At 39.0% G+C, this 25,813-nt stretch overlaps 2 protein-coding genes across 4 annotated transcripts in view; one reads left to right on the top strand and one right to left on the bottom strand.

The window, feature by feature from the left end:
- The window catches only part of LOC144591995 (selenocysteine insertion sequence-binding protein 2-like), a 52,088-nt gene extending 37,299 nt beyond the window's left edge, over positions 1 to 14,789 (top strand). For both annotated transcript variants that reach the window (XM_078396121.1, XM_078396122.1), the window contains 5 exons: positions 796 to 949; positions 5,577 to 5,797; positions 7,198 to 7,352; positions 8,155 to 8,353; positions 10,446 to 14,789. In XM_078396121.1, coding sequence (XP_078252247.1) covers positions 796 to 949; positions 5,577 to 5,797; positions 7,198 to 7,352; positions 8,155 to 8,353; positions 10,446 to 10,618 — 902 coding nt within the window. In that variant the 3' untranslated portion in view covers positions 10,619 to 14,789. The remainder of the gene's footprint in view (positions 1 to 795; positions 950 to 5,576; positions 5,798 to 7,197; positions 7,353 to 8,154; positions 8,354 to 10,445) is intronic.
- A 1,256-nt stretch (positions 14,790 to 16,045) lies between these two features.
- sema4d (sema domain, immunoglobulin domain (Ig), transmembrane domain (TM) and short cytoplasmic domain, (semaphorin) 4D) overlaps positions 16,046 to 25,813 on the bottom strand; it is a 169,107-nt gene continuing 159,339 nt past the window's right edge. For both annotated transcript variants that reach the window (XM_078396119.1, XM_078396120.1), the window contains 2 exons: positions 21,399 to 21,496; positions 16,046 to 16,924 (listed from right to left, as the gene is read on the bottom strand). In XM_078396119.1, the coding sequence (XP_078252245.1) occupies positions 16,895 to 16,924; positions 21,399 to 21,496 (128 nt within the window). In that variant the 3' untranslated portion in view covers positions 16,046 to 16,894. The remainder of the gene's footprint in view (positions 16,925 to 21,398; positions 21,497 to 25,813) is intronic.

Here is a 25,813-nt window from a genome sequence, read left to right as displayed (position 1 = left end):
AGACCATTTGACTCCATTTGCCATTCAGAAAGATGACTGTTCCATAACTTTCCATGCCATTTTCTTAAGGTCATACAGAGAAGCACCATGGAAAAATGACTGCCCACTGAGTCTGTACCTACCATAAAGCATCTGGTTTTACACTAATCTGATTGTAATCTATTTTATTCCCCTGATCTATCACTTGCCCATGCATAAAGGCAATTTACAGTGGCTAATTACCTACCAACCCACAATTTTTGGGGATGTTGGAGGAAACTGGGGCATCTGGGGGGGGGGGGAGTCCATTTGGGCATGAGAAGAACATGTAAATTACACAATATCCAGAGGTGCTCATTTGGTGGGAGGGAGCAACTGATAAGTTATGTGCATAAGTTTAAAATTGCTCTCTGCATCTCTAAAATTCAAATTCACAATTCTGGGGCAAGTATGTAAGGAATATTTCAGTGGGTGAAAGAAGGTAGTGATGTTTCTGGTTAGTAGGATAACTGTGATGAAATGCCATAGCAGTATGTGTCCTTTTTTGATGTATGTATCACTCAGTCTGACCTATAAGAAAATAACTGCAGATGCTGGTATAAATTGAAGGTATTTATTCACAAAATGCTGGAGTAACTCAGCAGGTCAGGCAGCATCTCGGGAGAGAAGGAATGAGTCTCGACCCGAAACGTCACCTATTCCTTCTCTCCCGAGATGCTGCCTGACCTGCTGAGCTACTCCAGCATTTTGTGAATAAATACTCAGTCTGACCTAGTTATATTAGCGTTCTATAATTTTCCTATGTTTTTGGTTTAGATTCAACAGAAGATTTGACTAATTCTACATCTTCATCACCCTGTCAAAAATTACAACCTTTTTCTGATACACCAAAAAATCCTGAAGAAATTTGGACAAAGAGCATTCTGCCGAACCCCAGTCACCAAAAGATACATAGCAGACGGTTTAGGGAGTAAGTAAATTTCTGGTGCTATATGTTGCAATGAGCAGTTCCACTTAACTACCTACTCAGGAATGTACGCATTTTTGCATAAAATTCTGTAAAATTTAGATCATGCAGACACAGTTTAATCCAAAGTTTCATCACATACAAAAATAATTAGACTATTCAGGCATGGAACGCATACTGGCATTAGACTAGGATGCACTTGTGGAGTTAAGAAATCATTCTTAGTCACCCTGCCTCTTCTCTCCCTGCTCCTTCAACTCATTTGCAATTTTCTGAAAGACTTCCTATGAAGCTATAATTTGCTGTCTTTCTTCATTCTCCTTGGTCTGTTTTGGATCATGTTGGCCATTTGTACTTCTCCTGAGCATGCCTTCAAACTTTCTTTTCCTTCCCAAATGTGCAGAACTATATACAAAATTCCCCAGTTATATTCCAGGAACCTTCTGTGCAGCACCTGGTCACACCTTCATGGCTGCATTCAAATGTCCACCAGAGATGATTGACTTGGTCTCCATTATTAACAGCAAGGCTATCATTACGTGATAACATTATAAACTTATTCAGCCATAAAGTTTAAATTTCCTTCAACTTACCTTTTATGAAAATCAAAATATCATTTTTGGTTCATTCCAGAACATGTATGCTTCCTGTTCCGAGAACTTAAGCTTTTCCAGATGATCTTTCTGCAATAATGCAGTGGTATATCGACTCAGCTTTGTAAACAATTCAGCCCGATATATCAAGTACCAGGGCTGATTTTACACTGAATGTTTTGCTTTTCTAGCTCAGTTAGAATTTGTCTGTCCACACACAAAGTGCAGAGTTGTTGCTTTAAAATGAAAAGCCTGGTAAGTGTTTATTGGTATTTGTTCTTCCGGCTACATTATTGAAGATATCCCCCTAACTCACCCTCCTGTTTGCCAGAGAAATGGCAATGTGCATTTTGAAAGATAGGTTTTACTGTAGTTTATTTAACAACATCATTCATAATGGAGACAATTTATTACTTGAAGGTTTTGTTTTTTTTAAATCCATGAGCTTATTTCAAGTGGTAAGAGGAACATATCCAGACAAGGCAACCACAAGATTTGATGCAGAAGTCATTTGTCAGACGTGGGTAAGTTGCTGAGTGGAGATAAACAGCTTACCCACAGGATGAAAGACCCAAGTTATGTCGACTGCTCTGGAAAGGAGGAAAATAATTAGTAGATTGATAAATCACTTACTTATAGTATGTGGTATTATTATATTGAACAGAAAGTAATATCTGAAATTTGACCCCTGCTGCTAGGACTCTGCCGGAGCCGGCAGGTCCGCTCTCATAGTCGACTTCCGCGGCTGATCAGTGGGTTAAATTTGCACCCTGCGGCTGAGGCTCTGGAACTCTGGTCCGGCCCAAGCTGCCAGATCCGTTCCCATAGCCGATTTCCGAGGTTGACATTGTGGGCTGATATCTCGACTCCTTGGCTGCCATTTCGGTACTGTTGGAAGTCGCAAAATGCTGGAATAACTCAGTGAGACAGGCAGCATGTCTGGAGAGAAGGAATGGGTGACGTTTCGGGTCTTCTCTCAGAGGCCGTGACCTGTGTTGGCCCAGCAAAATCCAGCAAGACTCTGAACCCAAGAATGCCGGTCCTGTAGTTATCTTGTCTTGTATGTTTCTGTGGGGTTTTTTATTGGTAGAGCTCTGCATTGCTTTTTTGTGGTTGAGTATTCTTTAAAAAATATTCTTTTTATCAGCTTGGTGTTCCCTTAGTCATAGTCATACTGCATGGAAACATGGCTTCCTGCCCAACCCACCCATGCCAACCAAGATGACCCTTCTAAGCTTGTCCTTTTTAACCATATTTGGCCCATATCCCTCTAAATCTTTCCTATCTATATCCCTGTCCAAATGTCTTTAAAATGTCACTCTCCCAGTTGACTGTGCCTGAACCCCTCTGTCAGTGGATCATCAGCTTCCTGACAGACAGGAAGCAGCAAGTGAGGCTGGCAAAGCACATCTTGGACCCACAGACCCTCAGCATAGGAGCACTGCAAGACTGCGTACTCTCCCCTCTCCTCTCTCTACACCAACAACTGCACCTCCACAGACTCCTCTGTCAAGCTTCTCAAGTTTGTGGATGACACAACCCTAATTGGACTGATCCAGGATGGGGAGTAATCTGCCTACAATCAGAAAGTCACACACCTGGCATCCTGGTGCCATCACAACATCCTGGAGCTCAATGCTCTTAGGACAGTGGAACTGATTGTAGACTTTAGGAGAGCTACCCCTCCCCCCACTCACCATCAACAACACCACAGTCACATTTGTGGAGTCATTGAAGTTCCTTGGAACCATCATCTCCAGGGACCTTAAATGGGGGGCCACCATCGACTCCACAGTCAAAAAGGCCCAACAGAGGATGTACTTCCTGCGGCAGCTGAGGAAACACAATCTGCCACAGGAAATGATGGTCCAATTCTATACTGCCATCGTAGAGTCTGTCCTCACCTTCTCCATCATGGTCTGGTTTGGCTCAACCACCAAGCATGACAGCCGGAGGCTGCAATGAATCGTTCGATCAGCTGAGAAGGTTGTTGGCTGCAACCTTCCCCCCCATTGACGAACTGTACACTGCAAGGGCCAGGAAGCGAGCGGGCAAGATTGTCTCTGACCCCTCTCACCCTGTCCACAAACGCTTTGAAGCACTTTCCTCTGGAAGACGACTCCGGACTGTCAAAGCAACCACAGCCAGACATAAAAACAGTTTTTTTCCGCGAGTAGTAGCTCTGCTCAATAACCAAAAGCCTGTAGTCTCTTTTTGCTCTGGTTTATTTCACTCGCATGTTTAAACTGTAATGTTGTATTCATGATTGTTTACTGTATGTTCATGTTGATAGCCAACACATTGGCTTGCAAACGGAGCACCAAGGCACATTCCTTGTATGTGTACATACTTGGCCAATAAACTTATTCATTCATTCACTCAATGAGGTAGATATTGTATCTACCTCAACTACTTAAACTTCACCCTTTGTGTGAAAATGTTGCCCCTGGGGTTCCTATTAAATCTTTCCCCTCTCACCTTAACTTTTTTCCCTCTATTTTGTGATTTCCTTCCCCTGGGGAAAAGACAATAGATTCACCCTATCTATTCCCCTAATAATTTTATACACTTCACCTCTCAACTTTCTACACTCCAAAGAATAAAGTCCTGCCTGCACAACCTCTCCCTATAACTCAGTCCTGGCAACACCCATGTAAATCTTCTCTACACTCTTTTCTTCACTCTTTCCTGTAGCAGGGGTGATGAAAACTGTACACAATACTGGTACAATTGTAATATAACTTATATTCAATTCCCTGACTGATGAAAGCCAATGTGGTAAAAGCCTTCTTCACCACCTTATCCCACCTGTGGTGCCACTTTCAGGAAACTATGTACTCCTAGATCCCTCTGCTCTACAATACTCCATTCACTGCGAAGGTCCTGCCCTCGTGAAAATATTTTAACTTGATGGTTTCTTAATTATTTATCATTTTACACTTGTATTAGGATGAATAACAATATAACATGCATGCTTTTTACTGTCATATGCTGTTAGTCAAAATGCTGCATTCATAAAGCTACTGCAGTTTTATAGTTCCATTGATTGGAGTCATGGCAGTGTAATTGGCATACAGTGAAACAAAAACAGGATCTGAGTCCTCTACAGTCTTTTGGCTAATTTCTACCTGCAGCTGTGTGGAAACTATTTGATTCCATAATATTTAATTTACATTTGAGGTTTTCAAACGTTTAGTCATATTTGTCTATTACTACTGTTTTAAAGACGTTAATTTGGTCGTTCTTTTTGTGGACTTGCATTCCCTTCCCCTTTCACAGACATAGCTACCTTCCTGTACCTCACCCAGATGTCTGTTGTTCATGTGTAATTTGAGATGGCAAGGTGCCGGCTGGGGAATCCACTTGCAATGAGCAATGATGAACTTCCCAAATCTTTGTCTGAAGCAATATTCACTAGCTAAACTTTCCAAACCTAAAGGTCGTATTCAAGTGAGCAGCACAGTGCACAAATTCTCAATTCTATTTCACTGTAGCATTTACTTTAAAGTTTATTTTTGACCCTACTTTATTAATGCTACATTATTAATGCTACATTATTAGACCAGTGTCTCGCATTCTCAATTTCATATTCTCAAAATATCCACTCATCCTTTCGTATTCTCAATTTCAAAAATCTTTGAAGATCAATCCTGCGTTGTTTTAGAATTTTTTCCTACAAATCATTTCTGGACTCCTGTCCCTCAATAACTTTATCCTGCAAAGAAATTGTACTGTCACCAACATTGCAGATAGCCAACCAGCAGCTAGGTTTTGGTGGGCTCCTGCTATTTTTAGCAGCTCAATGATCACATTTTCGTCCTGCATAATCTCACTCTTTATTTTTGTAACTTCTTTCAAGTTTGTGAACTATCTTAGTGTCTGATTTTTTTCTGATTTGTTCATTGTCACACATAAGAACTGAGTGCTGTATGATCGGAGTGGAAGATACGATCTTCCAATGCATTTTCCCAACATGATTATCTTGTTCCTCATATAATAAAGCATTTCTTCAACATGTGCATTTCTTTTAACTTCAGATATTGCAGTCAAGTGTTGTCTAAAGAAGTTGATACTTATGTGACAGATTTGCTGAAGGAACTTGTCCGTTTCCAAGATCGGTTATACCAAAAAGATCCTATTAAAGCTAAAAAGAAGCGTAGGATTGTCATGGGACTGAGAGAAGTTTTGAAACATCTAAAGCTGAAAAAGCTGAAGTGTGTTATCATCTCTCCAAACTGTGAAAGAATTCAATCTAAAGGTACGTTATTTGTAACTGAAGGTTAAGAAAATATTTTAGTTGCACAATGTCCAGATATGCTTTGTCTTTTGGGATATGCATTGTAATATTACAGCCTACAGTATTTCAGCTGAATAGTCACTGTACAATGTACAAAAGAATAATAGCGTAATTTGTATTCTGGATAAATGCACGTCACAATAACACTTATAAAATTAACATTCATTTGCAATATTAATTGTGTACATCATTACATTATTCTTGCTTTGTTTCACTGGCTTAATATTACAGTGGTGAGAGTGGAACAGAGTATATTTAATCTAGAACAATAAAACACAACATTTGGTCATTCGAGTCCTATTGTGTTACCACTTAATTGTAGACTAAAAATGTAACAATTCTTGCAACCCAGCTTGAGCCTCAGCACCATTTCCAACCTCCAAACCCAAGCATGGCCTGTTTGATGCATTTGCAATGTATGTGTGTGTAAGCTGACAAGAGGGATGTCCTTATAGATGTTTATAAAATCATGAGGGGTACAGATAACATGGATGGTCCTCAACTTTCCCCCCGGGATAGGGGAGCCCTAAACATAAGTTTAAAGTGAGAGGGGAAAAATTAAAAGGGAACCCAAGGAGCAAGTTTTTCCACACAAAGGGTGGTGGGTATATGGGAAAGACACCAGAGGAAATGGTAGTGCATGGTATAATTACAATATTTAAAAGATAGATTCATAGATGAAAGGTTTAGAGGGATTATGAGACTTGTGCGGGTGGGCAGCATGAATGAGTTGGGCTGCACGGCCATTTCCCTGCCGCTTAATTCTATAAAAACGAGCCAAGTGACGGGAAAGTCCATGGTAGTCAGAATGCAAGCAGAACAAATTTAGACGGGTGGAGATTTTTTTTAATGGTGAAAGACTTATTTGTGAACACAAACATTCTGCTGAAAGTTAACAAAAATTGCAATTGGGGTGAGTGCATGAAAGTGTGTGAAAAAGATCAGCCATGATTTTATCGACCAATGAATTACGGATGAGGAGCTGAATGAACTATTCCTGTTTCTGTTCTGACGTGTGTGTATATATAAAAATAGAGAAGCCAGTTTTTTTTCTTGTTCAACATACCCATACAGAATCTACAGAACAGAACGATCAGAGAGGGGGAGGGTTATAGCAAGGACTCATTAAATAGTGAAGACATTTGTTTTCCTCGTATGGCATGTTGGATGTAGCTATACATGGGCAAAAGTCTGTAAGGTCCAAGAGGATATCAGTTAGAGATTCACCTAGAGTTAAATGTTTTCATTCATTTTGTGAATTACAGCTGTTAGATTCTTAAGCGACTTCTAAAGAAAATTATCTCTAACAGTGGCAGTGTTATTGTTTTAAACAATAACAAAACAATTATTGTTTTATTCAGGTGGCCTGGATGAAGCATTGCATACGATAATTGAAGTTGCCCGTGAACAGGAGATTCCATTTGTATTTGCTCTCAATCGCAGAGCTCTTGGCCGCTGTGTGAACAAAGCGGTTCCTGTCAGCGTGGTTGGAATCTTCAGCTATGATGGCGCTGAGGTTAGTCAGAACTAGTGATCTGCACATTAAGGTCACGTCGCTAAAGGTAGAGATTCACACAAGATCTTGAAGATCAGTGTACAACTTCTAGATTTTTGCTGCTCTACAAAAGCATTAAAAGGTGAATCCTGCAAATGATCAGAATTGTTTGTGGAGGTATGTGAAAAGGCTAAGTATAGGAAGTCTTGAATACAGTTAAACTCTAATAATGTGGTATTCTCAGTTCACTGGCAGTTTTTTCAGACTATTAGATATAACTCAATACCTCACACTTTAATTTTACTTTTTAAAGATACAATGCGCACTACTTTGCACAACACATTTTTCAGTGAACCCAGTGACTTTCAGCTTCTCAGAAAAGTTGAAGCGTACATGTTTTCTGTACTTCAACTCCTGGCTCTAACAACATACCTACACGCATTACCCACAGATTCAGCCATCTATTACATTTGTGGATTAAGTGTACAAATGTGCGAGCCAGATGCGCAACCATCGAAACCACCTGGCAGCAGACCACCCTCACTACAGCTTGACACATTTTACATTAGCTAGAATGCAGTGTTGCTCATATACCACATCGGATTAGCTTTGTTGTATCTATTTAAATGCATACATTTAAAATATTTATTCTGAATAAATTGCCTTGATCTCACTAAGTTAAAATGCAAACGAATATTTAAAGATTATCCTGAAATTAAATTTGAATATTCAGTTGCTGACACCCAAAGTAACTTTAGTCGTCCATTTACACTAAACAGGGATCAATATTGTAAATTAACATATTTGTACATTTCACTTACAGACCCAGTTTCATCAAATGGTTGAACTCACTGAGGAAGCTAGGAAAGCATATCAAGAAATGTTGAATGCTCTCGAGCAAGAATTAAGGGAAGATAGCAGAAATTCAATGGAACCAGTGTGCAATATATCAGAGGAAAGTATCTTTGCACTTGATGTCATGACCTCTCAAGCTTTTAGTGAAGCCACTGAGCCAGAATATGGTGCGTATCAAATAATGTGCAGGCACACAAATCCATATGGGCCCATTTCCACAATCACGTTTATTGATTTTAAGGTTCTCTTGAATAACCATGCTGAAACATTAGTTAAAATGTAATCATTAGTGAAGAAAACTAGTTGAAAACCTAAATCATCAACCTGAGGGGGGAGGGTGTAACAATAACTCCGAGTTAAATAAATCAAATGTGGATAAGTCACTGGTAGAATCATTGAATAGAACAGCATAAAAACTCCTTTTTTGGCCCACCTCGTCCATGCCAACTGTGATGCCTATCCACACCAACCTCACTTGCCTTCATCCTTCCATGTCTTTCAAGTACATGTCCAAAATGTACATTTTCAAGTGCATGTCCAAATGCCTTTTAAACACAGTAATTGTGTCTACCTCTACCACCTTCCTCTGGTAACTTATTCCTGATAACTACCATGCTCTGTGAGAAAAACTTATGGTGTTAGTAATATTTAAATCACTTGAAGCTTCATTATGACTGTCAGATTCCATTTTAGTGTAGTAATCTTACCTTTGTTTCTACACCAACCAGATACTTGCATCATGTGGTCATAAAAGGGGTTTGTATGATGGACTTAGTGAAAGTCAGTTACATTAACTTGCATTTACCCGATTAAATGGTGCATTTCCCACTAATGCTCTATCCACAAATATTAAGACAATTCAGATATGGGCTAATAGTAGAAGGTATATTTAACAGTACCATTCCTGCAACACCGATACATAAATAACCTGCCAACCAATGCTGAATTTAGTTCTGCCATAATTTATCTTCTCCAAGCCTCCTTGGGATCTTAGTCCAAATATGATAATAATAATAATATATTCCTTTATTCGTCCCACATCGGGGAAATTTACAGTGTTGCAGCAGCAAAGTGGATAGCAAGAGATCATTCATTATAAATAAAAGTAAAGACAAGGATAAATTGTATTCCTTAACTGTTACTGTTGACTCGTCTGCTGGGAGTGCAGTCTCACAGCAGCGGGAAGGATGGACCTCCTCTATCTCTCCTTCACGCATTTGGGTGAAGGAGTCTGTCACCGCTAAAAGAGAATATCAGAAGTAAAGTGTAATGGCTTCCCTTGAGGTAGTGATATCAAGGCAGCATTTGACCAAGTGTTACATCAAAATCTCCAATTAAATTGAAGTGCAAACCCTTCTGGTGGCTAGATTCTTACCTAGTATGGATGAAGGTCTTTGTAATTGTTGGAGGCCAGTCATTCAGTCCCTGATCATCACAGCAGAGGTTTGCTGGGCAATATTGGAGACTAAACCATCTTTGATTGAGTCATCAGGGATTTCCATCATCATAAATGTTACGATACGATACAACTTTATTTATCCCAGGAGGGGAATAGATCCCAGGATCAATCCCAGGAGAGAAATTTAGAGATGAAGGTATTTGCTGATGATTGTAAATATTTTAGTTCCACTTCCAGCACTGCCAATAATGTAGCAACATCTTTACATGATTGAAACAGGCAAAAGGAACAATTATCAATTCAAGTAACAGATCAACCACTTTCATTCTCCATATCAAATAAGACACTATGCCCTAATATTCCCTTTCTTCCACTTTCTTGCCTTGTTCGACATGCACTGTTTCAACTTTTGCTAACCTGACTTCAAAATACTTATCCACAGTACTTCAGTTTCCAACATTCATTTGTGCAAAAGCAACTCCTTTTTCATTATCACAAAGAGCAAATAAGCCTTTTCACACCAGAATGACTGTTACTCAAGGGTTAAATTGGGTTTAATCATGTACCCAAAATGTAGTATTTTAAAACCTTATAACTTGCATCAGCTATCATTTAGTAAATGAAGATTTAAAAAAAATATTTTTGATGCCATTTGCAACTTGATGAAATCATATTAAGCAGTCAGACAGGACTGATCAAATGAGAAGTAACCAGCTACATTTGAATTTATTGGAATATCTGATAATTTGCCTTTTCACTTTTTTGTGCAAATTGCAATTATTTAGGGGAGTTATGTTACCAGTGGCTGTGATTTGATGTATAATGGAATTAATTTACTCGTCTAACTCTCCTTCCTGCAGTTAATACATGGAGGCATTTGCTGAAGAGACAGTGTAATTCCAACCTATCAGACACTGAAAACACTCAAACCACAGTGGCTTTGCACAGCGACTCAGAAGAAGAAACTGGTGATTCTGTGCAAGATTATCCAAAGTCCATTCTTGATTTTGAATGTCAAACAGCAATAAGATGAATGTGGTTTGTGATAGCACGATATAACGTTTCCACAGCTCTCAATCCTAAGGAAAGTTTGGAAAGTGTAGGAAATGTTGATTAAAATATGCAGCAAGTGAAATGGCCTCCCATAACAGTTACTTCATTAAAAACAGTTGTATATTCCCTTCAGAGCCAAGTGGGGCTAAACCTGAATTAAGTGTCTCATAATTGAAACATTTGAAAGCCAATTAATAATATTAATTGATCCATGATAAACATCAGGCAAACTTAAAGTCCAAGTAAGCTACGTTCAGCATGATGAATAGCTAGAAATAGAACTGTTACCCAGTGATTACCTCAGAATGAGGTTGGCTGTAGTGGTGACATTTTGCTCCTCTGCAACTACTATAGTCAACTTTAAAATAGTTGCAGAAATCAATATTATGTAGCAGAAGTTATGTTTTCTTTTCATCCTTTTGAAATTCCTGCCTTAGTAGTCAAGATTGCTTGTTTATTCTGGTGCAAAGCCCATCCTGAAACTGGAAAATAAGAAATGGTTTGGTAGCTGGAAATTGCAGTGTCCTAGATATCGCTATTGTGAGGCCTTTTATGCAATTAGACTCGCAGATACATTTATACATCTAATGGAATAGATGTACCATTGCAAAACATGGTAATAATCTATTTGTTGCTAGTTAAATTTACTTCACACACTGGAGCACACCATTGTGGACACAGTGACCACCTCGATACCATCAGGACATATTTCCACAAGTGCCTGCTCAGGGTAAGAACAACATACCAAATGTCATGTGCTGCATTTTATTAATTTTAACAACTCTTCTATTTTGCGTGGATATTTTGAGAACTCTAAGCAATTTTCCCCCAAATCATTCATTTTGCGAATGTTCAAATGTGTATTTAAACTTAAATTTACCTATGTTGAATATTGGTCCTAAGCTACAAACTACACTACTGATTAGACACCAGCAATTGCAGATGTTGGTTTACAAAAAAAAACATGGAGTGCTGGAGTAACTCAGTGGGTCGGGACAGCTTCTCTGGTGGACACGATTGAAGACGTTCCTGATCCGGACTGAAGAAGGGTTCCGACTTGAGGTGTCATCTATTCGTCTTCCAGAGATGCTGCCTGACCTGCTGAGTTATTCCAGCAAAGTCTGACACTACTGATCAATTAAACGTGCATTTCAAATATACTTAAATGAATGTTACAATTTGTGATGGCAGTGAGCTACATAGCCAGAAAAATACTAAGTAAAATAATAGGCAGCCCTTCTGAATAATTTCGATCTGCAAGAAACATACCAAAACCTTTCCATTGTGTGTTCCATTGATCGATGTGTGTTCATGTGATTAATTTACTCCAATGCCTCCAATGAAGTTGATTCAATTGAATATCCCTTTTGTAAGAGGGCGATAGCCTGCTCTGATTCGAGTTGCTCCAATGGTTTGAAGCACCACAAGTACGTTCAAAACAGTTAATAAAAACATAATACACTTTAAAACACCAGTTGAACACATCTTTCTACTCAACAATTAATTGCTACAGTAATGTGCATTTGCCATATTACTTTGCTAAATAGCAGCCCCAGTTAATGTAGAATCATGAATAAAAATAGCTAAGTGTTAAAAGAAAACAAACTGCTATAAATCAGCTTTAATAGCTGATGAAAACTTGCTGCAGTCAAGCACAGTCAGTGGCTTTTTCATGGTCAAAACAAACATATTTAAATACTGGTTCAGATTACACTGACAGCTATGTAATTTATTATCCATTTGCAACTAAGAGCAGAGTGCTTTTTGCCAAAATAAGTGCACAAAGTTTTTTTACAGATTTAAAGCAAAGGCACACATTTAAGTAAACCTCAAGCCGTACTCAAATTTGGGATTTTTGCCTTATCTGCAATTGGCAATAAACAGTGACACTTATAAGTGGGAGTTCAGTAATATTTATAAAAACAGTAAGTACCAAAAACATTCAGCAGGTCATAGTTTTTCCAGCACTTGTATTTTTATTTTTGATCAGTGATATTCATTGCGTAATACATTACTACTGATTTCTGACTCAACTAAATTCCAATTTACATGATAATCTGTAATATAAGATTCTATGGTGAGGAATAAATGCTACTTATGCTTATTACATAATAATTTAGAAAGAGTATCATTAAACTGTTATGAACAGTGTATAAAACTTGTTTTATACATTGCAGTGTGCATGGATATACGAATGCTGTGAATTTTTCTGAGGCAATGGGTGCCACAAGTTTAATCTAACTGGACACATTTATCACTGATAAACTTAACTTCTTTCATGTTTATCATCCTTGCTTTGTGGATGTAGGAGATTAAACTGATCTCCATATGCATCAAACAGTACCATAAACAAACTAATTTTATAATCAATATTAGGTATGAAAGAGACAGATTCACTGCAGGTTGCATGCCAACTTACTCAGGATAAACCAAAACTGTTGTAGCGGAGGTTGATGAATTGTAATTTTTTTTAAATGAAATTGAGCTAAAGAAGAATGCAAAATTAGTGATGTATGCAAAATATGAGTAATTCATACAATTTTACAATACTATCCTCAGCATACAAATAATCCTCCTTTGTTCATCTCATTTTGTGGAAGCTGCTTGTATAAGAAATCTACACAGAAATTTTCCGATGGTCAGGTCAGCATTTTGATGTCATGGGTTTAGAAATTATAATGGGGTCTTGGTTATCAAAACATTTTGTTGTTCCCCCTATTCTATCTGCTTCATTTTGTTGCAAAATTTTCATCCTTAAAAAAAATTACGACTGTTCCTCTAGAAATAAATATCAGGTTATCAAGAGGTCAATATTTAAAGTTCTGGAAAACAAGAAATACACAGATTCAGTTATTTGCTAAATTACAATGAGTGATTGTCTTACTCCAGTATATTTTAGAACAATATATTTGTTGGCGAAGGTTAGTGAAAATGGTACAACTGAATTGGGTTGGTAAAGGCTATGAATGTGATGGGTGTAAGTTGGGTTTGTTTTCCAATGATATTTTATCTTTTGCTAGACAACTATAGTGTAACTCATTAAACAGCTGTTATGTATAATTTAAATTTAAAGTACTGCCTAATTAATCTGCAGCATTTTCAAAATTTGACAGTTTCATGCTATTTTCAGGTTATTTTCTTTAAAACACGTAAATTGTTTTGACATGTTTAATAAGAACGTAAACTTGATTTTAAATGGATTAGATTGTGGGACAGTTCCTAATGTATTTGTTAAGTTAGAAAGTGAATTCAGTTATGCTTTTATAACTGGCACATAGAAGAATAATGCCTGTGCTGCCGCGAGTATTATTGCTCTCCCATAGTCAGTGCACATCGGGCAGAGGTTGAGGTTATTACCCAGTTTCCTGCAAAAATATCAATCCAAAGAAAAATTTGCCATCAATTTTTGGTTCTCATCTTTATCTTTCCTTCTTTGGCTGAAAGCGTACAAAAAAAAATGCTGAACACAACAGCTGCATAGAGTACAAGCTAACCATGGTATACTGAGAACTAATCAAGACAGTTGCAGTTTCTCCATGCCACTCATGTCCAAACGTTTTCAAATTGGTTCAAGTCCAAGACCAAGGGTTGTAATGAAGCTTGGGACGATTCCAAGTTTGCAAAATCAGTGCTCACTTATTCTTTCTGCAAACACAATATTGGTAAACCAGCTGCAGATAGCTGAAAAATACTCATGAAATTTTGCTCCTTTGATTTTACTGTTGTAAAATGAATCTACGAAAGCCCCCAAAAGATCTGTTTTTCTTTTAAAGGAGAGTACTATTATACTCGCTGTCTTTGTCTTAAGGCCAAAAAAAGCTGTGATGCAATAAGAGGTGATTGGGAGTACTGGGCACTGCCTACTGCTCTGTAGTTCTGCTGGTTTGATTTGGGAAAGCAATCAATATTTAAATATTGTAAAACTGACTATTTAAAGGTATGTTGGTGCTGTAAATAATTAAATGAATTTTATGCTATGAGCATAGTCTGATTGCCTTTCCATAAAATAGACAAATGTCTGTGCAATTTTTGGGGGGGGTTTCTTTGAAGGCCTAATTTTGTTCCATAAAACTTTATGAAAGCTAGTTTGATATACATGATTGTTAAATTCTTATTCTATAGATTTATATTGAGTAAATTAAACTCAAATGTTGCTGCTTTTGAATATTTTTGAAAAATAAACATTTTGATTAAAGGGAAGTAGCGAGTGATTTTTTTTAGCCCTGGCTGTCAAAACTCACCTTCCTGGTGATGTCTTTCTGGAACAAAAACTTGTGTGCATCTGAAAAACGGGGGTATTGCTGACCAAAGTTGTTTCACTATTATTTGCTTGGTGATTTTGGTGGCGTCAAGAAAAGGAAGAAGTGGTTGCATCTGTTTCATAATAAACCTGTTATGGTGGTCTTGTCCCATTGCTGCTACTCTCATCTAGAAGTCTGGCAGGTAGGTGCCAACCATTACACCAACAAAGAGTGTTTTCTGTCGTCATTCTGTCTATATCCTGCCTAAAACAAATGTCAAGTTAGCCATTGGTGATTGAGCACCATGATCAACAGACATGAAATGGCATTCTTAGAGTCTTCATCATCATCGCTGGGGATTATAACCAAGGTAGCTTGAGTGTCCTCCCCTAACCACCATTAACACGTTATCTTCACACCAGAGGACCCAATACACCTGACCACCGCTATACCACCATCCAGAACAGATCATGCACTTTTGGGATTTAAACCAGGGCAGGACTTGCGCAATAAGTGCATGTGAAGGCCATGCAGTGGGTTGTCGAACAGACCTAGAGGTAAAGGAACATTATTTTCTGAAAGTGAGGACACAGACAACATGGAGGGGTGGCATTTGACACAGCTGCTCTCATCGGGGCATTGAGTTCAGGAGTTGGGACATTATGTAACAATTGTTCAAAATGGTGAGACCCCACTTGGAGTATTGTGTGTAATTCTGATCATCCAGCTATAGGATGTCATTAAGCTGCAACGGGTTGACCATATTTTACAAAGAAAGGTCCCAATGTTTGCTTGCATGCTGTGCATCTATGGGAAGGGCCAGAGCCTTATCCTGATAATTTAAACTGGCAAGGCTATGAACTACAAAGAATTTGAAAAAGACCTTACCAAGGAAATAGTCAACACACAAATATCACTCAGATATGTGATGTGAAATCAGTCCCTGGCCCTGGATTCAAAGTCACTGTTCTTAAGATAGATGCCTCCAATTCTCTCATGGCAACATCTTCATCGTTTATTGTTTGGTTTATGACAATAAATTTATTTGGTTTTATTGATCTTCAGAATTACTAAGAGTAGAAATACAAAGAAAGGATTTGCTTATGAAAAACATGAATTTAGGCAAACATCTCTGGAAATCTCACTTTATTTAAAGTTCACAGGATCACATTCATAATTCTGCAGCTTTCATTAAAAGAATAAATATTTTACACACAAAATATTTTTGGCATGCACTGCAAATTCAGAAGTTCCAAATATTGGCACATAAGTTGTGATTAATTTCAACCTTTCAAAGAAAGCGAGAGCAATAATTTGGCCATGGTATCAAGATGCAGGCACTTTTTCATTAATCATTATGCATTACTGTGACAGGTTTTCTTGTAGCATGCAATGTTATTGCTCTTGTTTGGAATTCTATGTTACATCCAAATTTGGGACCTGTTTTTTATGAACACAAACAGACCTGCTCCAAACCAAGTGAACAATCCAGGATTCTAAAATGATTCTAATTTCCAAAATTGATGAAAAGGATTAGATGGGAACAGGATTCCATTGCTTAACATAATAACATTTGTTACACAGGCTGTAAAACCCTGACTAATATCCAACATCAACATTTCTTACAGTGGGACTCAGTTTAACCATGTTTTTGTTGTAGCCAACTTCAAGGTTGAAAAATGACAATCGTAACTTGTAAAATGTGGAGAACTATCTCTGCGACTCCTGTGAAAACTTTGTGTAAAATAAGGTTCAAGAATTACCTTTGGATTGGTCATAAATATGTTACCGTAGACTGGATTCGAAGAATTGCACTGACTGTCTAGATATATTCCAAGAATCAGCATAACAAGTAACAGGAAAATAAGTTATATATTCAGCAAATTATGCATTATTCCAAAAGTTCATTATCAAGAATGAGCTTTTCAGTCAATGGTAAAGTTAAAGTTATTCACTTGCTGGTGTTGCGGGAATACATCACTTGACTTTCATTATACAAAAATCCTTTGCGTATCTCATTCTAGGTTTTCCTCATCACAGCTGTCCTGTAAGAGTTCAAAAATAAACTGGTTATATTCACCTCAAAGTTACGTTGTTGTAAGATTAAAATATCCCACTGTACCAAAAGGATCTAGAGGCATAACCAATTAGTTTAACGTAGCATGTAAAACACAGACTGGTGCCTGGAAATTGACTCATTATGTTTTTCCAAGCTCATCTGTGATTTAAGGGAAACTTGCTTCTTTGCAGCAGGTCTGGGAAAATTAGTAAATTGATCTAGTTTGCTTTTAAGTCTAGCACTCAGCTCCACCATACTCCAGTCTGTATCAAGCAACATTTCTTATTGAGATTAGACAGAAAAGGGAAGAGAGATGGTGAATCTACACCTAATAGAACACAAAGACTGGGTTCTGTGTGGGAGGATTAACTGCATCAATAAAATGAATGAAATAAATGTATACTTATTTTGAATCAGTTTCAACAAATAAGCGAGTTTGGTATCTCGACTGCACATGCCCAGATCATAGGTCATTCAGGATCAACATTCTCACCAGCTGAGCTGCTGCGTGTATACAGACCTGCGTTTCATCCGTATTTTCCAGTTTTGCTTCTTCGAGGTAAGAAAATACTGCTTTCAAAACTATTAACTAGGTGTATTTATGGTTCATTTGTACAAAACTACGATGATTTTGTTGGTTTTATTGCTTGATGCTTCGGTGAGTAAGTGATATCGTGACGATGAATAACAAGCATTTTTATTGTTTTTTGTTTTCGAGAGGGGGGGGCAGAATGAAATGAAATTATGATTTCTAGAACTATCAATAGACTTCTGAATGAGATCTGCATGTACATGTGTAAGTAAAGTTGTGTAGTACAAAACCTAGTCACTAGTCTTAACTAATCATGTCTCTTCTGATTCCCATAACATTGGATACTTTTAATCAATATTTGACATTCTAATTTTCTGTTATAATCTTGTGATTGTATAAATTAGTTCAATATACTTGTACCATTTTCTTTTGCATTGTAACTTGTGGTATGTAATGGACATGCTTATAGGACCCTATTTGAATTAACATATGATTGACTTTGTTATTTATTTTGTTTTACATGTTACTGGGCAAAGCCATGCACATTTGTGCAATTTTCTCCTGGAGAATAAGCGAGTTCGGTATCTTGCTTCTTCAGACTTCTGAAGAAGGGTCTCGACCCTTTGTAGTCACCCATTCCTTCTCTCCTGAGATGCTGCCTATCTGCAGTTTTTTTTCCTAGAGTTTGAAGGGAGGTGGGCAGAAACAGTTTCCTGTTGCAAATTCACAGTCGTGGCTGCCACACACATTCTGCACCAACTTATTCAGGTGATACGTGCTACTTCTGCAGCCCAGAATTGCACAAATGCACATGGCTTTGCCCATGCACATTCAAATAGGGTCCTGTAAGCATATCCATTACATACCAAAAGAAATTGTTGCAAGTATATTGAACTAATTTACACAATCACAAGATTATAACAGAAAATTAGAATGTCAAAAATACTGATTAAAAGTATCCAATGTTATGGGAATCAGAAGAGACATGATTAGTCAGGAGACTCGTGACTAAGTTTTGTACCACACAGCTTTACTTACACATGTACATGCAGAACTCATTCAGATAGTTATAGAAATCATATATTTCATTTCATTCTCCCCCCAAAACAAAAACAATAAAAATGCTTGTTATTTATTCATCGTCACGATCTCACTCACTCACCGAAGCATAAAGCAACAAAATCATTGTTTTGTACAAATGAAACATAAATACACCTAGTTAATAGTTTTGAAAGCAGTATTTTCTTACCTCGAAGAAGCGAAACTGGAAAGTACGTATGAAACGCAGGTCTGTATACATGCAGCAACTCAGCTGGCGAGAATGTTGATCCTGAATGACCTATGACCTGGGCATGTGCAGCCGAGATACCGAACTCGCTTATTATTCCATTTACTTTTGAGTTTACCATCATAAATATTCCCTTCAAGGTTGAAGAGACCAGGGTTCACAAATCTTTTGTATTAACTCAGATTGCTACTGACTAGAAAAGGCAATTTGTTTTTCTCTGCACTATCTCACATTCCTTGCATTTCAGTGATCAGGCATAATTATTTAAGATCTCGTGAAAACACTGTGCACTTTGTGCATGGCTTCCATCCAGTTCATTTTCTGCTTTTATTCTAACTGGCACTTAAACATAAAAGGCCTTGGAACATTTCTGGTAGAATCAGAGGGAGTGGGAAAGGGAATGCATCACCTGTTTCTATAAAATAATGATGGCTTATCACTTCCCAACTGCCATCCCACCAATTGGGCTGAGATTCATTGGTGGGGAGGAGACGACGACTATTTTATTTAACCTGTTTCCTGTCTGTCAACTGATTCTCAAACCATACTGGTCTATGACGTCCACTTCCACCTGCTCTAACTTTGCTCGGAAAACCTCATCTAAGGAAATTTGTCAAATGTAGCCTGAAAATCCACAAGCACCATAACTACTTGTTCCTTCTCAACTACTCTGCCAGATAGATCATCAAAGAGCACTAATATAGCACTGAAAATATCAATGCACTGTACAAAAAGGGCCAGAGCAGACTTTACCTGCTGAGGAGACTCAGGTCCTTTGGAGTGCAGGGGGCACTCCTAAGGACCTTCTACAACACTGTGGTGGCATCAGCCATCTTCTATGGAGTGGTCTGCTGGAGCAGCAGCATCTCAGCAGCGGAGGGGAAGAGACTTGACAAGCTGATCAGGAAGGCCAGCTCTGTCCTGGGTTGCCCCCTCGACTCAGTACAGGCTGTGGGAGAGAGGAGGATGATGGCAAAGATAACATCGCTGCTGGACAACGACTCCCACCCCATGCAGGACACTGTCACTGCACTGAGTAGCTCATTCAGTGACAGACTCCTTCACCCCAAGTGTGTGAAGGAGAGATATCAGAGGTCCTTCCTTCCCGCTGCTGTGAGACTGCACAACCAGCACTGCTCCCAGCAGACCAGTTAACAGTAACAGTTAATGATGACAATTATCCTTATCTTTATTTTTTATTTATAATGAATGTCTCTTGCTATCCACTTTGCTGCTGTAACACTGCAAATTTCCCCGGTGCGGGACAAATAAAGGAATATATTATTATTATTAATACATCAAACAATTTATCTTTCATGATCTGATCAAGCAAAGTCAACATAGATTTAAGATTAGACACTTAAGAGCTGAAGTAACTCAACAGTTTAGGCTGCATCTCTGGAGAACATGGATAGGTGACATTTCAGGCTGGGGCCCTTATTCAAACTAATTGTAGTGAGGGGGCAGGGGAGGAGAAAACTGGAAGAGAGGTGGAAAGTTTGGCAAGTGATAGGTGGATGCATATGGGGGGGGGGGCAGGGGTTCAATTGGCAGATGATTAGACAAATGCTGGAAAACATTTCTGCCATTTCTTTGTCCAGATTTCCAACTGATCTATATTGATAATCTTCCTCGCTATCTAATTGTTTACATTCAAGAGTAATCGGGAATGGGCTGTAATTGCAGATGTGCCTCAGGCACCCACATCCTTGAAAATGGGCAAAAACTTTCTTTTCTTTTCATTTATCTTTGGTTTTAAACCTGTCAAAGACTCATCCTTCTGTAAATTCCTCCAGCCTGAGAAAATGCCAAGATTTCAAGGCACCTATGAGTTTCAGATATAATTATTCAAATGTCAGTGGCTGTAATTTAAGTTTTTGGTCATTTACCTGAATATCTCTTTAAGTAGTTAGGTATCAAATTTTGTTTGGGACTTTGGTACTTGCATTTGTTGTTATGATGTTATCTCGTTCAAGTATAACACAATGAAAAGGTCACTAACACAAGTTCATGTTGTGGTTGATGGAAAGCTGGAGTAAATCAGCGGGCCAGGTAGCATCTCTGGCAAGAAGGAATGGGTGACGTTTCGGGTTGAGACCCTTTTTCAGTCTGAAGCTCACTCCAGCTTTTTGTGTCTATCTTCAGTTCAAACCAGCATCTGCAGTTCCTTCCTTCACATTGGCTTCATTCAAGGCTCCTGCCCAATAAGATGGTAAACTGAACCCCAGCATTGTCTGAGATACCATCCAAGTTTCCACTCTCAATTATGCTTCCAGGAGAAATAATAGGGTCATGGAAGATTGCAAGTTTGTGACACTCAAGATAAAATCAATCCACAGAACATTAATGTGCCCCTTAGCGACTTAACTCAGTTTCCCATTGCAGTGGATTGTCTGGCCTCATGAACAATAAAACAAATTGCAAGAATACAAGAAAGACTCGTGTTAACAAGCAAATAAACTAATAAAGCATGTCGATTCTTAAATTTGCTGCTTTAGGATGAGATAATAAAGCCCAAAACTGCATGCTGAAAGAATGGGATTCGAGGGGGTGGGTGGAGAGAATTGGAATGCTTAAGCTTGTGCCGTTCATGTGGAACTTCAGGTGATAATGGATATACTTTGCACTGCTTCTTCTTACCCATGACTTCATCCATGCTTGCATCACTTTCTCATGCTCATCGGCTGCCTTCCTCCATTTTGTCAGCTCTGTTGACCATTTGCTTTTGGCAAGGGCATCTAAATCCAAAACAAAATAAATTCATTAGCTATGATCAGCAAGTTATCTAATTTAATGTGCCTGTAACTGGAAATTAATGCCTCATATTCAAATGAATCATCATTGGCACCATGAAACCATGTTAAGCTGCGTGAAAGCAATTCCAGGAGATGATGTGAACTGGAAACATGCAAGACTGCAGATGCTGAAATTTAGAGCAACAAAATAAAATCTGGCGAAGGAATTCAACAGATCAAGCAGCTTCTGTTGATGCTTCAAGTCAGGATCTTTCATCGTGACAATAAAGTATTCATTCATTCATTCATTCATGACTGTTGTGTATCGGTTCAAACTCCAAGCTCTAGTAAGGAACTGTACATTTCAAACTACCTGCATGTGGCAATGCAACACATTCCGGAGGACCCTGTCTGCAGAGATGTAAAGGGGGAAAAAAGCTATCACTGGGAACAATAAACTTTTTACTTATAAATAGTGACAGGACCAAAAAAAAATTTGATTTTTAAATAAATTCTAAAAAAATAAAATCTGCCTAGTTTATAGATCCTCAAGATCTCCATTTAGAATACCTCAGTGCCTTGGTATACCAGAAAACTCTGGCTTGATGTGCAGACGTGGTCAAATGGTCCATAAATGTAATCAGAGCTGCAGCACACACACTCTCAGATGGTTCAAAGACAAACTGGATTGTTTCATTATCGACCAATTATTGATGTGCAAGCATCAAACTCATAGACAATCACTTGCATGGGGTTTGTAGTAGCAAATAGTAGGTGACCCCCGCTCCCCCCCCCCCACCAACAAGAATGATTATTAGCAAGAAAACTTCTCAACCCGAAACGTCGCCCATTCTTTCTCTCCTGAGATGCTACCTGACCTGCTGAGTTACTCCAGCATTTTGTGAATAAATACCTTCGATATAAAAATTAAATGTCTTTTAAGTTGATCAAGTATGGACACTTTTAATTACAGTTGTAGTTTAGTTTATTATTGTCAGAGGTATACTGAAAAGATTTTTGTTTGCGTGCTATCCAGTCAAGGAAAAGACTACACATGAATACAATTTGGTTGTCCACGGTGCACAGAGAAAGGATAAAGGGTATAACATTTAGTCCAAAGATATAACATTGAAATTCAATAAAGTCCAATTAAACATAGTTCAAAGGTCTCCAGTGAGGTAGATGGGAGATCAGGACCGCACTCGAGCTGATGAGAGAACCGTTCATTTGCCGATTAACAACTGGGAAGCAGCTGCTTCCTGAATCTGAAGGTATGTGTTTTCAGTTGGGTGCAATACTCCCACTGTCACTTTGATTCTCTCCCACACATTCCTTAAGATCATTTCAAGTAGGAGGGGGACCAGACCAAATGGACCTATTCTGCCATTTAATAGGATCATGACTAATCTAATCTTAGAGTTAGCTCCACTCTCCTGTCTGTTTCTAACATCCCTTGATTCTGCCAGTCTACACCTTCTTACCCGGAATTACCTTATACTTGCGGATCTAACTTACCCGTTCCCCTTGCCTCTTTATCAACTATCTCCCTTCTACTCCATCAGTTTGAAGAAAGGCCCTGACCCAAAACGTTGCCGGTATAATTTCCCTCCGCAGATTCCTCCAGCAGTTTATCATTTGCTCTTTGATCCTGCATTTGTTCAAAAGTCTATTTTACTCTTTCTTCTTATCGTGTCCACACATGCTAGATATTGTGTTTCAGCCAAAACTGAACACAATTCTTAGCAATATCATTGTTCTCTGCGAGGTCCTCAGCTTTGCATTCATGCTCCAATAGAGGATATCTCAATAGGTGCTCCATAGTTTGTGGTTCAGTGCCACATATGCAGATGACGTCTTCAGTGTCCATATAACCCCACTTCTTGAGAGTCGCTTTACAACGACCAGTACCAGCTCTCAGTCTGTTGAGGCATTTCCATTCAGCCCAGCTTGATTCGGCACCAGGAGGAAGTTCTTCTCTAGCACTTATGGACATGGATGTCGTTGATTGGAGATTGGCTAGTCTCTCTTCCCATAATGCAACTCTTGTACCTTCAGTTTCAGCATTTGGTTCAACTTCGTTGAGGAAGCTTTTCCTGGACTTTAACCGGCTCTTTGCGGGTTCATGGTCGAATAGGGGATGTCGTACATCGGTGGTCTGGCGATGGCGGTCTCTACTGCTTGCTGCACTGTGACAAATCTCTGGTGGCTCTATACCAGATAGTATTTATAGGCTGTCAGTTGATGTCGGTCTAAGACATCCAGTGATAAGGGATGGCTGGATCAATCTTCTTAGCACAGGCTGATCTTTCCCAGACTGGGCATGCATACTCTGCCATTGAGTAGCAAAGGCCCAAGGCAGTTGATCGTAGTGTGTCAGGAAATGCGCCCCATCTTGTTCCAGTAAGTTTGCTGACAATGTTGTTTCTTGCACAGACTAGCTTTTGTCTTCTTAACATGGGTCTTGAAGGAGAGACAACGATCCAAGGTGACTCCTAGATATACTGGGTGATCGCAGTTTTCAAGAGGGGTACAAGACCAGGTGACGTTCAGTCGGTGTTTGACTTCACGGTTGCGCAGTTGGAATGCAATCACCTGTGTCTTTGATGGATTTGCACGGAGGTGGTTCTCTTCATAGTAAGTTGTTAGTTTGTTGAGGGCATTTGAGAGTCGTTCTTCAACAGCACTGAAGTCACTGTCTTGGGCAGCTACACCAAGGTCGTCTACATAGATAAAGCGACATGTACCTTCACTTCTAGGTTGGTCTTTAGTGTAGATGTTGAACAGTATTGGTGCAAGCACACTTCCCTGTGGTGGTCCGTTCTTGGGTTTCCGCCATTTGCTCTTCTTACTACCCTGTTCGACAAAGAAGTACCTGTTCTCGAGCATCAATTCAATCAATTCTGTTAGACGGATATCCTTGGTAAGCTCCAGGATCTTGTGGAGAAGACATCTATGGTTAACAGTGTCGTAAGCAGCTGAGAGGTCGACAAACACAACACCCGTTACTTTCCCTTCCTCAAAACCACCTTCAATGTGTTGAGTGAGGTGGAGTACAGCTCGTCGTAGACTTGCCAGGGCGGAAACCAGCTTGCTCTGGGATGAGGAGATCATCAACAACAGTTCAACTCTCAAGTATCAGGTGTTCAAAGGGCTTGTATGTATAACTCAGAAGTGAGATTGGCCCAAAGCTCTTAGGAATCGATGGATCTTTCCCGGGTTTCAGGAGTGCCAGTACATGTGCTTTCTTCCAGATCTTAGGAAGCTTGTGGTTGTACAGCTGTAACAGCCATTTCTTAGCAACAGGTCCAAAGTTCTTAATCTGCTCTGTTGAGATGTTATCCCGGCCAATTGCTTTTCCTGGCTTCAGTGAAGAGATGCCCTTTTCCAGCTCTTCCATAGTCATGGGTCGAGTGTGACCAGGTCTTTGCTGTATGTCTTGCGGTCAAGTTTGATCTTGTTCTTCATCTTTCCACTTTTGCCGTTCTGTAGCAGTTGGTTGGCAACTTGATTTGCAGTGACTTTGGGAGGTTGAGGTGGTGCTTTCGGGTCGCCACAAAGTTTTCGGATGGTTGGCCATGCTTTCTTGCTGTTTTGCGACAGATCGGTAGACTCTATCAAGGCTTGCCAGGTCTTACGACGCTCCTGCGATATGCATTCCATCACTTTCTCGCCCACTTCAGTTGTTTCATCAGAGAAAGGAACTTCTTCAAACATGGCAACATACTCTTCATATAATTCCGCGCTTTCTTTGGAAAGTCCAGGTACATATTGCATCTTACAGCCCCATGGAATACGCCTTCTCGTGTAATTACTATTTACTTACTGAATATATTCATGGGATGTAGAATTCCAGAGATCCATGATCCCCAAGAAGGATTTTGTCTTCGTCTTTGTCTTAAAAGGGCAATTCTGAAACAATAGCCCCAAGATCTGGAGAGGTTTTTCTCAAGATCCTTTCTCTGATGAAACAACTCTCAGTTTTGACCAGGTCAAGACCATTAGCCCCGAGATATTTTGATAAAATCTCATTGCATTGTTCTGAACTCTAATGGGTATGGACCCAACAAACTGAACCTTTCTTCATAAGGTGATCCTTTCATCTCAGGAAGCAAGCTAGTGGCCATTTTATTTTATCCTTATAACCTCAGCAATAGGTAGCAGAGAACAATTTTCCATTTTGATCTTTTGTTTGCCAAATAGTTTACATATCATTTTGACAGCAAGAGTCATTTCCTTCAAGAACTGTTTGGTGAACACCATGTACACAATATTCCTAGTTCTTCATGATTTCTTTGCAGACCAATTTTCTCCCCTCGGTCA

The sequence above is a fragment of the Rhinoraja longicauda genome, chromosome 3, assembly GCF_053455715.1.
Source record: "Rhinoraja longicauda isolate Sanriku21f chromosome 3, sRhiLon1.1, whole genome shotgun sequence".
Classification (NCBI taxonomy): domain Eukaryota; kingdom Metazoa; phylum Chordata; class Chondrichthyes; order Rajiformes; family Arhynchobatidae; genus Rhinoraja; species Rhinoraja longicauda.
The sequence above is the reverse complement of the archived record's forward strand: the minus strand, read 5'-3'. Positions and strand labels throughout refer to the sequence as shown.